This window comes from Natrix helvetica, assembly GCF_964273705.1.
Source record: "Natrix helvetica genome assembly, chromosome: 3".
Lineage (NCBI taxonomy): Eukaryota > Metazoa > Chordata > Lepidosauria > Squamata > Natricidae > Natrix > Natrix helvetica.
This window is the reverse complement of record NC_138549.1, coordinates 102,254,548-102,267,270: the sequence shown is the minus strand read 5'-3', so window position 1 is coordinate 102,267,270 and position 12,723 is coordinate 102,254,548. Positions and strand designations below refer to the sequence as shown.

General features: G+C 35.1%; 1 protein-coding gene across 7 annotated transcripts in view; it reads left to right on the top strand.

The window, feature by feature from the left end:
• The window catches only part of SGIP1 (SH3GL interacting endocytic adaptor 1), a 131,163-nt gene extending 120,615 nt beyond the window's left edge, over positions 1 to 10,548 (top strand). For all 7 annotated transcript variants that reach the window (XM_081948285.1, XM_081948284.1, XM_081948281.1 and 4 more), the window contains 3 exons: positions 413 to 477; positions 1,425 to 1,589; positions 2,732 to 10,548. In XM_081948285.1, the coding sequence (XP_081804411.1) occupies positions 413 to 477; positions 1,425 to 1,589; positions 2,732 to 2,754 (253 nt within the window). In that variant the 3' untranslated portion in view covers positions 2,755 to 10,548. The remainder of the gene's footprint in view (positions 1 to 412; positions 478 to 1,424; positions 1,590 to 2,731) is intronic.
• Positions 10,549 to 12,723: the final 2,175 nt, after the last annotated feature.

Below are 12,723 nucleotides of genomic sequence, written 5' to 3'. Positions count from 1 at the left end.
AAATTCAAAATGCTTTAAGTTTTAAAAAAAGTACTTCTGACCACTTTGGAAGTTCAGTATTTTAAAATAAAAACAACTCTATTTTGAGTTTGAAATAGGGCCATTTTGAGTAAAGAACAGTTTTGAGACTAGAGACTCAACAGATTAGAACACTTTTAAGCTTGAAAAATCTGCCTAGAGATAGGGGCAAATAAATAAATAAATAAATACATAACTCACATTCAAAACATTTTGCATAGCCCTACTCTATCCCCTTATTCAGCAAAAAAAATAACTGAAGCTATAACATAAACAAATTGAGTTAGATGGATTGATACTTAATTTTACTGTATATTCTAGAATGGAATACAGTTTTGCTGGAAGTGTTCTTCAGTGTTCTCGATCTTGAGCAATTTTATTTTTGTATTTTTAGGAATACTGAACAACAAAGGATATTGTGGAGAATTCCTGATATTTCTCAAAAATCGGAAAATGGAGGTAATCATACAAATTTATATTCCTGGTAAAACTTTCTATCCTGTTCATCATTCTTTGATCAATCACTCATATCTTTTCAAGGTCCAGTTAGTCTAGTAGTTAAAGTATTCAACTTGAAATAGAATAGAATAGAAAGCATAGAAAACATGATGTATGTATGTATCAAACAATACAGACAATGTTGTTATATAATTCAAAAATATATTCATATATTGAACAGTTATCTTTGTAACATATTAAACCAAATTGGAACACTAACTGAACAAGCCAATATTATCTGAGTGCCTAAATAGATATAAAAAATAAACTTTTTATTACTAACAGGAGATATATATATATATAATATTTTTGACCCATGGATTGATTCCATGATACCAGACACTTTAGCCTGTTCCAAAGTTTTCAAACATAGCTTAGTTTACCTTAGTTTAACTTCTTTGTAAAATTTACATGTTGTAATAGTTATACTAATACAAGACTTTTAGATTCATCCAGTGTATCTGAGATAAATTGTGAATTCCAAAGATACCATAGGTTAATTCAAGGGTTTTCAAACTTGGCATGCTGACTGTGGGATTCTGGGATTAAAGTCCACAAGTCTTGAAGTTGCTAAATTTGGAGACCCCTGCGTTAATTGAATACCCTGCCATTTTGCAATTTAGAATAGTTTAAATTCCTCAAGTAATGGCTCAAATGGCTTAAAGCATAATTTGCAATAAACTGATTTAAAGCATGAATACTTTAAGTTACCCATGCCTTCAAAAAAAAGTTTACAAGATGGTGTACAAACTTCAATTATCTCAGGGCATACGTTTGTCATGTGAAAAGACTAAGATGAAATCCAAATCTAATGTTACACCAGAATTGTACTAATGGGCCTTCTATAATCTAGGCACAAGACTGCATTGTTTTCTATATTAATACCTGAATGAATTTTCTGTCTGAAGGAGTGGGTTCCTTGCTTGCACGATTCCAGTTATCTGAGGGACCAAGTAAACCTTCACCCCTGGTTGTGCAGTTCACCAGCGAAGGAAGCACTCTGTCCAGCTGTGATATTGAACTTGTTGGAGCTGGGTATCGTTTTTCACTTATAAAAAAGAGATTTGCAGCAGGTAAGGAAAAGCTAAATTCTGTTTTCCCTAAGGTAATATTAATGATAATTATAAGCCGATCTCAGATTGTTGGGAAAGATTCAATAGGGAAAATGCCAAATTCAGTCTAAACATCTGTTTTAGGCCCACAATAATAATTAATAATTGAACCATATATCAACCACAAGAAGAATTGGGTTAGTAGATGTGGTAAGTATGGTCTCAGTGTCATTTGCACCTAGTCATCAAGGTGTTAGCAGGTGCCTAGTCGAATCTACCAACTCAGCATTTCATGAACAATGACAGCCACATATTTTAGATCATAATTCAACTGTGAAAACAAGTCAATCAAACACTGAATTGCACATTTGCAGGCAAAGAATGCAATTTCTCTTTCTTGTTTATTTTCCCATTTGTCTTCTCATGCACATCTTCTCAGTCTGTTAAGCAGATGAAGGAGACAATGAAAGAATAAAGGTATTATCAGATGGTTGGTTGATTATATGTTTCAACCATGTTCAGTAGTTTAATATATTAATTTTATATAATTTGCTGAAGGAGAAAGCAGGCCAATGTTCTCCAGTATAGTTCCAGTTGTATGTGAACTAGAACTTTGTCAACTTAATTGTCAACTCATTGGCTCGAGGCTCATGAATTAATTAGGACATCTTTCAGAAACCTAACATTAAGCACATAGGAAGAATACCATGTGGACAAATGTGAACTTAGTTTACCTAAGGTTGACCATTTTTATCTAGTGGTCTGTTATCTATTTATCAGTGCTAAAAAGTACCTTTTATTATTGCTTTTAGTCTTTTTTGCTTCATGTGTACCTCCCTCCCTGCCCCACAGAAGATATATATGATCTGCTTTTTTAGCTTTTGGTTCTTTCTTTTCTAAAGTGTAAGATGTCCAGAAACTTCTGGAGTTGCGTAGCCTCCAAACTGTATATAAGTAAATAAATAAATCTATACTTCTACCCCTTGCACCACAAAACTGTACAATGAAGTTCATGTTTCATAATGGTCTCTTCAACTATTTAGACCTCACCTTGATTTAACTGGTAATATATTTCGTTGACAATGGTGTGTTTATAAAAATAAATCTAGACCTTACAAATGTCATTAACTTTTCTTTTTACATGCCTTTAATCATTTTTACAGGAAAGTACCTGGCAGATAACTAACCGAAGTATATGCAAGTATGTTGAAAATCCATATAGCTGAGGACTGCAGTGGTTGGATGGTTTTTATATGCTGTTGAGGGGAAACTAACTGAATCCTGTATTCAGGACATTTCTGTTGAAAGCATCAGCAATTCAACATTTCTCTCTCAGAAAATGCCATGTTGATCAGTCCTACAGTATTTACTTCTAGATATAACATTGTTCATGTTTTAAATTGTAATTATTGTATTTGTAAATTGTACTCATTCTAGTAAGGCTGTATTTTGGCAGTTAGACACTTGAGTTTTAGCATTTTATCGTTCAAGAAATGGGTGTAATTTAAACTGTGATATATATAAATTTAATAGTAGTAATGCTGAATGAGACAAGCTTTCAGAGGCAGATGCATTTTGTCAATGTATACAATTTGAACACAACGCTAAAGCTGTGAGAAAAGGAGTACCTCAAAAAGAATGTCAAAATTAGCTCACCTGCAAATTCACTGATTATTTTTTTCAGTTGATAGCATATGTCATACAAATATAGTCACATAAATAAACAGATATGACTTTAAGTATTTAATTGGTTTAACTTCAGAACATCTCAGAGTAAATGTTGAGGTGATTATGGTACAAATGTAGTTTTTCAGCTTTAAATATTCCAATCAAGTAGGTTTAAAAAGGGGTGGGGTGGCAGAAACTTTTGGATAACTGTTAGAACCTGTGGCTGACATAAAGCTTGTACTGAGATAGCTGTTTCTTTTTGTTAGTCTAACATGAGTGAACATGAAGGTAAAGGAAGAGCACAATGGTTTAGAAATATTTCTGCTATGCAAGCTCTATGCGGACTTCCCCATCCTGGTACCTTGCAGATATGCTACACTTGCTGGCATGCGAGCCCCGGTTTGGGAAGCCTGGCATGGAAAAAGGAAGGAAAGCACAGAAAAAGCAGCAAGGCGCACTTCCCACTATTTTCACTGCACCTGGTGCAAGGGGAAGCTGACTAGCAAATAACCAGCGACGAAGAGAAGAAATTCTATGGTGGTGGTTTCATTTTTTACCTGAGCAAGCCTCTGGTTTCATGGATGTGCTTATTTTTACAGGACAATTTGCATGCCAAAAACTGGCTCTGACCAGCATTGTGTTCTTCAGCTAGATTTTAACTTATGTGTAAGTTAAGAAGCATGTCTGAATGTGTGTGTCTTGTGCACACACATTACACAGATATCATCCATACATATCAAGATTTGTAGCCTGGCTGATCTGTATTTGAAAGCTAAAAAAAAGGAAAGAAAGAAGCCATTTGAACAGCACAGAACAGGTGACAAAATAATTGCTGGATTTTTGTTTCTGCTCCTTAAAACACCAGGATGCTCTACTTCAAGCAGGTTTCAAGTTGCTAGTCAGTGTTACATTTCTTAGGGTCTGAGAAAGCAAAAGATTTGATTCTCCATTGCTAATGTACTAGGTGTGTATAAATGCTGCACATCTATCTGTTCAAATGATACCTGAACTGTAGCTGAATGCAGTAGGAATAAGGAATACTGTGTGAGAAGTCATTGTAAAGAGGTGCAGAGTATCTGTTCTGCTATTTTCTGTGCTTACGACTAGTATTTTTATAAACTGTGGTCTAACTAGGTTGGCATCCAACTGTCTCACTTGCATGTGAAGTGCTTGATAAGCAGCTATGTCTGCATTAAAACAAGCAGACAAAATTAAAGGCTCTATCTGGACATGAATATATTTGTTTATCATCCAGTATGAAAAATATATATCTTGCAGTGATAGAAATTGAAATCCCACGTACATCAAATACCTTGTTTTGTTAGTTCATTTTGGTATGAGTCTCGTATTTGAAAACTATAGAGCTAATTTTATGGAAAATATAATATACAATCCAAAAAATATGTCCCTCACTTAAGCTTTACTGGCATCTCAATCTCACCGATAAATACGATAAAGATTGATTTTTGCTAGAGCTCGCATGGTTTGTAATGGAAAAGTTATCTTTGTGTTTATACTTTGCATTTTTATAAATCTTACCATCTTTGCTCTTTCCTCTGAAAGTGAAATTGGCCTATTGCTAGCATTTGTTACCCAGTATTACAAAAGCTCGACAAAGCACATTTCTGCTTCCTTAAAGAATAGACAATTTTTCTACTCTGGAATTGTTTCGCTTTTGTTTTACAATGCATACCAGTTACCAAGTAATTGGGTCTCTATTAGCCATTTCAGATATCTGTGCATTTCCTAATTAGTGCCAACAGAAATTTCATATATTCTGATTTGAACTAAAAACGTAAATTTATGCAAAGGAAATAATTTACTTGTAAGTAGTTTTTTCTAATGTGGAGAACCCCGTCCATTTTTCAAAAATATAACATTAAAGCTAATAATGAAAATCTTTAAACTCTTCATTGATAAATATAAAATAAAAATTCAGTTTAAATTAAAATAATTTGCTATGTTTGAAATATAAAGATTAGCTCAGAAAGAATATATGGATTCCAAGAAAGATGTTAGAAACCACATGACTTATAGATTTTTATCTTTTATTTTTGCAATGAATTGGAATATAGGCCTTACATTGCATCTGAAATAATAGCATCCAGTAAAAAAATAAATTCTCATCGTTTTAGCAATTTAGCCACCAGTGATACATTTACTGGCATTTCTTTAGAAAGTCTTGATTTACTCCTGAAAAAAGAAAAATAGTTATTGAATCTTTAGCCAATTACACAATTCTATTTTTTTTACCAGATTTAATAGGAAAAAAACTCTTAGTGAAGTTTGAGTTATATACCTGTTTAATCTCAGATAACTAGGCTTTTTTGTTGATGATGATTCCTGTTTCCTTAGTACAATTAAAATTATTAATTAAGATTATTAAAAATATGAATAATGTAATGTAAGACAGATGTTTTTTTAAAAAATTCTGCTTGTAGATTGTTTCTGAGCTTATTTACCAAAAATAAACTTCCAAGTAGAAGTTTAGCTTAGCTTAGCTTTCCTCAAGTTGGGGCCATTCAGAAGTCCATTCCACAGAATTCCTAACCAGCATAGTTTGTGGCTCTACTTCAGGGCATCCTGAAAGTGGCTATTGTAATGTATCAGCCTTTAAAATCTGGGAAATAAATTATTAAGCAGAGAAAAAGACACAGGTTAAAAGGTTGTTATAAATCATTGTTCCTTAATAACAATATAACAATGGACAAAAACGTAAGTATTGCTCTTGCTTAGTGATACAATTGTTCCTTACAAACATCCTTCTCCTAGTTTTATGTGAGCAAAGCTAGCGATTAACTGGGAACATTTTACTCCTGAGGCTCCTCATTCTAGCCATTAGTACAGGTAATTCTTCTAAAATAAAGTCTTACCAAGATCTATAAAACTAGGAAGGACTTTATAGAACATTTTAACCCAAATCAGGTTATAATTACAGTTTTGTGTCCAGCTTGATATTTCATAGCTGGAAACAAAATGAAGAAATGCATTAGCTGAAAGTCAGAACATTAATCAACAGGGTAAGCATACAAATATATGAATTCTGTGCTGCAGCTGGATGAATCATCTTTATTAAAAGCATGTTCCAGAAACCCTGCTTCGTAAAAGAAAAGCAAATGAAATATCTAGCATGCCTTTTAAGCAAGCTACGATGGGAAGCAATTGCCTATATTGGTGTGCAAGGTCTGTCAAATGGATCGTGTCATCCTTATAGCTGTAAGCAGAGCCCTATTCTGGTGCACACTTATTCGCAGGAAAGTCTCATAGCAGATCTGTGATGGGACTGTCTGCAAATATCCATCGGATCAGGCTCAAGATTGCTCCATAGAGAAGAAATTATTATTAAAAATAATTAATTTCTATTTAAAAAATTAGATATTTTGTTTCTTCTAAAAGCCAAGTCATCATAAATTACTATGCTAATTTCAAGGACTTCAGTAAAGTCAGGAAAAAGTCAAATTGGTATTAAGCCCATTTAGAAAATGAATATTATTTATGCTGCTTAGGTAGACAGCTAGGTTAGGTGGACTTATAGTTTTATTATGAAGACAGCAATTAAAATATAAAAGGTCTTTGTTCTTCCTCCTTTTTGTTACTCTTATTTAGTAGCAGCGTCTGTTGGTTTTCCACTGAGACTGCTTAGTAAAACCTATTGATCGTGAAAGCACAAGAGGTGTTGTTTTTCATGTAGCTTGTTGCAGAGCTGGATACGGATTAGGGCTGAGAAAGAATGACTGGTCCAACTATCACCCCAGTTAGCTTTGGTGCCTAAGGAAGGACTAGAACCTAGATCTTTGTGCTCCTAGTTCAACACCCTAACCCACGGGTGTCATACTCGATCGCATCACATGACGTATTGTGACGGTTTTTTGCCTTTGTGGAGCCGGGGTGGGTGTGGCCTGCATGTGACAGATCCAGTCCGCGGGCCACCAGTTTGACACTCCTACCCTAACCATTATACATAGTCCTGGACCACAATTGGGACCAGAATTTCTTTTGCTAAGTTAAGGTGGTTATTAAGTGAATTGTGCCTGATTTTACAATCTTCTTTGCACGGTTGTTAAGTGAATCACTGTGATAGTTTAGTGAATCAGACGGTTGATATCTGAATCCATTGACTTTGCTTGGCAGAAGCTGGATGGGAAGGTCACAAATGACGGTCACATGACAAGAGGACACTGCAATGATTGCAGATACATGGTGATTGCCAAGTGCTCAAATTTTGAGCATGTGACTGTGGGGAAGGCTCGCAATGGTTGTAAGTGTGAAAAATGGTCATAAGTCACTTTTTTCAGGGCTGTTGCAACTTTGAACAGTCATCAAATGAATGGTTGTAAGTCAAGGACTACCTGTTTCCTCCCCTGGCTTGCTTCCTACTTCACGCTTCCACATTTTCCTCTTTGATTTATTGGAATGGGAGAATAGCCTTAGAAAATTGGGGAGGGGGAGCAGGTGAGGGGAGATGCTACTCTGGGAGCAATCAGAGTAAAGGGGAAGTAATCCACCACTGAGTAAGTGGCCAGAGAAAGGAAGTTAGAAAAGATCTTTCCTAAGTTATCAGAAGGTAGAAAGTGACTGCAGGAGATTTGTACTTTCAGACTTGCAAGATTCTGAGAACGTACCCTTATAATAAAATAGAATTAACTTATCATGTCACGTTTCCTGTCTGATCTACTTGGGAGGCTGATATTTATGATGTGCCTCTCTGTTTGAAAGATTGGATTTATTTTGAGAAGTAATTCAGACTTTTTTTTTTGTTCATGGTGCCATGAAAGTACTGCTTTCATCATCTACACGCCACTCAGATAGTGTATATTTTAATTGCTCAAGGATAAGACATACCATACTAATTTGAAATTATGCTGTAAAGTATATGTGTGTGCATATATGTATGTACAGTGTGTGTATGTATGTATGTATGTATTCATACATAAATACATACATACATATATCTATAAGAGAGAGAGGGAGAATGCTTAACAGGTAGTCCTGGAATTACAACTGTAATGGAGCCTGCCCATTATGCTTGTAAATTATCACGATTATAAAGTGAGTTGGTCATGTGACTGATTTTTCTACCTTTTTTCACCATGGTCATTAAATGACCCAAGGCTTGCCATGTGGCACAGTTTTGGCAAAAACTGGAAGCAACTGTTAGTTTTTCGTGAAATTATTGTAAAATACTGTCACAGGTCAATAGGACACTGCAAATGACTATAAATACAGAGCCCTCCTAAAGTGTGATCTTTAGGTGATTGGTCATTAGTCAGGACTACCTGTATTATGCTTTAATATGTGTATTAGAATACATTTCAAGCATCATTCAAGAGCCGTAGTAGCTCAGTGGTTAGAATGCAGTATTGCAGGCTAATTCTGCTGACTGCCAGCAGTTCAATTCCCACTGGCTCAAGGCTGACTCAGCTTTCCATCCTTGTGAAGTCGATAAAATGAGGACCCAGATTGTTGGGGGCAATAGGCTGACTCTGTGAACTGCTTAGAGAGGGCTGTAAAGCAATATGAAGTGGCATATAAGTCTAAGTGCTATTGCTATTGCTATCATCTTTGTATAGAAAAGTATGTGTGCTTCAATTGTTCCTTTACATCATGGGGGTTCACAAAATAATAGTTTTCTTCTTGCTCCTGGTGAGTAGACTAGACTCATGGTGAACCAATCTTGTTCTTGGATATGCACTCTCCCAATAGCTTGAAAATCTTGCAAGTCTGGTACTCTCCATGTGTGATTTTCTATTATGATTCCTAGGTACAGCAGCCATCGCTAATGTTAGCTCTGAATCTGGAGTTATACTCCAAGGCATATGAAGGGTAAGAGAGGGATATCCTGATCCTGTGTGTCAAAGTAGTTCCAGAGGATGGAAATATCTACTCTGTAACATATGAAATAAAATGTACCTACTGTTGAGGGTGTGTGTATGTGTTATATGTGGGCGTACATTTTATTTATCTATATAAACTATGTATTATTGAATTGATCTGGGCAGAAGACACTTCTTAGATATGACAAAATAAATGCATTAGCTGAGGAATGCATATTTTTATAATTTTCATAATTATATTTTCATAATTTTCCCCATTTTAAATTCCTGATTTAAAAATTCATCATGGTATTTTATCATGATAGCCAACACATTTGATTACTTCAAAATCAAACTGTTCAATGGTTGAGTCAAACCATTTTTGCTTCCAAATGTACAACTCTGCTCCTGGCAGATCCTAAAAGTAACATACTTTTCTTTAATCAGTTGATGCAAGAGCTAATTCCAGGGATGCTAATCATCTTAAATGATTAAGAATGTGTCCCATAGAGTCAGTAGAAATGCAAACCACTCTGAACAATTTCTCTTTTTTAAGTGGTAAGAAGAATTTGCTACAGTTGGAGGTGGCACCTTTTAAATTTCAAATGTTAGGGTGTTTATTTATTAGATCTATATCCCATCTTTCATTCAGCTCAAGATGTCACACATGACATCATTCATCCCATTTTTTCTTCTAACAATCTTAAATATCAGCATCTAAATGAGAGGAGCAAAGCAAGGAATTTGCATCAGAATAACACAGAGAGCACTGCAATACAAGCCCTATTTTCTATGTTCATCACATTGCATACCCCACCAAAGATATTCCCCTTATACCCAGTGCCACTTTCACCATTGTGACCAGTCTGAAATCGCCTAATGTGTTTTGTAGCCGAAAGGGGTAGGTTTCCCCAATCCAATATTACACTAGCAATGATTGGTTATTGATTGTTTAGTGAGCATTTCAGTGCATACCAAACAATCTGTGGAAGTCTAAAATCTCCCTTACACACTTATTAACATCTTAAAAAGTGTGTAATTGTGCTTCAGATGAACGTGCACATGAGAACTGTTACCTTCAATCTGTGAGTCTAAAAAATGCATCTCAGTTGGACACTCTAACACACTAGTCATACTAGTGCATTAGAAGATATGAATTTTCTGAAGTTATGTTTTAATGGCTGATAAACTGTAGGCATGCATGTATTTTGGATTAAAGGCTCAGAAAAACTAAATATTAAATTTCAGTCATGTTGAACTGTTGTACACTTTATATTAAAAAAAACATTATTTACCGGCATGCAGTTTAGCATTTGCAGATCCTGGGTTTTACTTCTAAAAGATACAGTATTTGAGTCCTGAAATAGATTCCATTGTGTTTTATCAGATATCATACTGTATCATTTTATATTTTAAAAACCTGTGTACAAACTGTTTATAGATATTTGTGGACACAAAATACACATGTATATTTTTAAACATTAAAGTTTAAGTCTGGACATCTCAGATTTTGTGTGAAATGAAATACACTATCCTTATAGTCTAGTTGGTTGTTTACTGCTTAGTTTATGATGAAACATCGCTGCCAATATGGTGGTATCCCTCCCAAAAAATGTAAATTGTAGAAAAAGTTTGTGGCATCTGAGTTCCTGCAGCAAAGCTCTGAATCAAACCACTGGTGATATGAATGTGTTGTATTGACTTGTTGAAGATAATCATAAAACCACATATTTTCAATGTTTCTTTTCCTTTTAGATTAGAAAACAAATGTCTATTTTTTTGTAAATAATGATTTTTATAAATGGATTGTCTTCATAATTTCCCTTAAACATCCATTTCACAAAACCCAAAATATGCAATTGTTTATCACACATATTATACAAATAGGGTTCCCATTTCAGAACAAACTTTATGAAAGTTACACAAGGAGAACATTAAATAACAATTAAGCTGTAATTTAAATGTGACTTTCTTTTTCCCTTTGAAAATAAATGAAAAATCTAAATAACATTTTGTTTTGGCTTTTTGTTTTGCTTCTTCCAACTCACATTACTTTTAATTAATAGCTCTATTTGTTTAATACTCTCTTAACATTAGCAGTACTAGTGACACTAATAATAACTAATGTACAATTAGTTTTTGAAGAAAGTCTGAAACAAATGGTGCTCCAAGGAGTATTACAAAAGAGGCAACTATGATTTTGGTATTACTCTTCTCCCATTGAAATGTTCAAAAACACTGGCAATTAAACATGCTTTTTATTTGAGGCGGAACCAATTCAAAAGAACAAATTCATATCATGTCTGAGGTTGCCTCCTCCTCCTGATATGGGAAAACCACTCACAGATCCTGGTTTTGACAGCATCAATTCAGCAGTGTTAGAGACAGGTGATTTTATTGTGGTAGAACTATCAAAGGAGCTTTCTGCTGTGGTGAAGATGCTAATATCTCAATAGGTAGTTATATTCCATTTTTCCAAGTTGATTTTTCACCTTTCCAATTTGACCAATAGCCCTGGAATTTCCAAATGATCCCCATCTAATGCTAACCAGTTTCCGACTTTACCCAGTTTCTAAGATCAGCCAATGTAAGACGCTACCATCTGCGAAGACATCACATCAGCTAAAATGATGATGATAATGATGGTATCCGTTCAATCATGCCCAATTTTTGGCAAATCTCTGGACCAGCTCTTTTCACATTTTCTGATCTTGAATTAACTTGTATGACTTTTGCAGGTTTTTTTAATAGTCTGGCTGCTATTGGCTTTAATGGCATCTAGCCAGCAAGTTGTTTTGTGGCCTCATTTCCATTTATTACTGATCATTCCAAGCATAACTGCTTTTCTAATAAATTTGATCAGCTGCTATATTTCTTTGCAACCCCACTGGTTTCATAGCTGGCTTCAGTCCTCACATGCAGGGAAAGGAAGTGGATAACAATGTTTACGCACTGCAAGACTACCAAGGTAATGTAAACCCAACAATCTTTTCTTTCACTTTTGTCTTCAGCAAACCATACATATTTCAGGAGCCCAATACAATTAGCTAAATAAATGGGAAAGCCTAACTGGGTAGCCATAGTCTAGTGGGCAGCCAGTTTCTCTAATGAGAAAAAAAAAACAAAAGTGTGAAAGATACATGCAGAGATGTACAGTCCAGCAACACAAAGACATGGAAGTAGAGGAAAAAGATGGGGCTGGAAAGCAATCAGAATATTTGCTATTTTCAAAGACTAGTTTTCACTGAGCCCCATGCGGTGATAAGGGCACATCCAGTGACACATATGGGGGGGGGGGGGAATCCCTTGGGTGATAAATTTTCACCAGGACATATTGTTTTGTATTCCATTCTAGGTCTTTTAAGTTGTCTTCATGTGTACCCAATTTTAATTATGTCCCTTTTAGTTCATTTCCTGCCCCAATATCAGTCTTAAAGATGACCACAAAATGTATCTATGATGTAATTCTTAACAATAAAAGAATGTCCCAGATATTTAGATGAGAAAGGGATAATTAGGTTGATGTCTGTATCCATACAGGAGAGAGGACTGGGTGACTTTGGGTCAGTCACTCCTTCTATGACCTCAGGCTCTGGCACTAAGCCAGTCAGTCAATTCCTGTCACAACCAAGTAGATCACCACTCGCTTGATCTGGGGGGAAAAGCAGATCAGG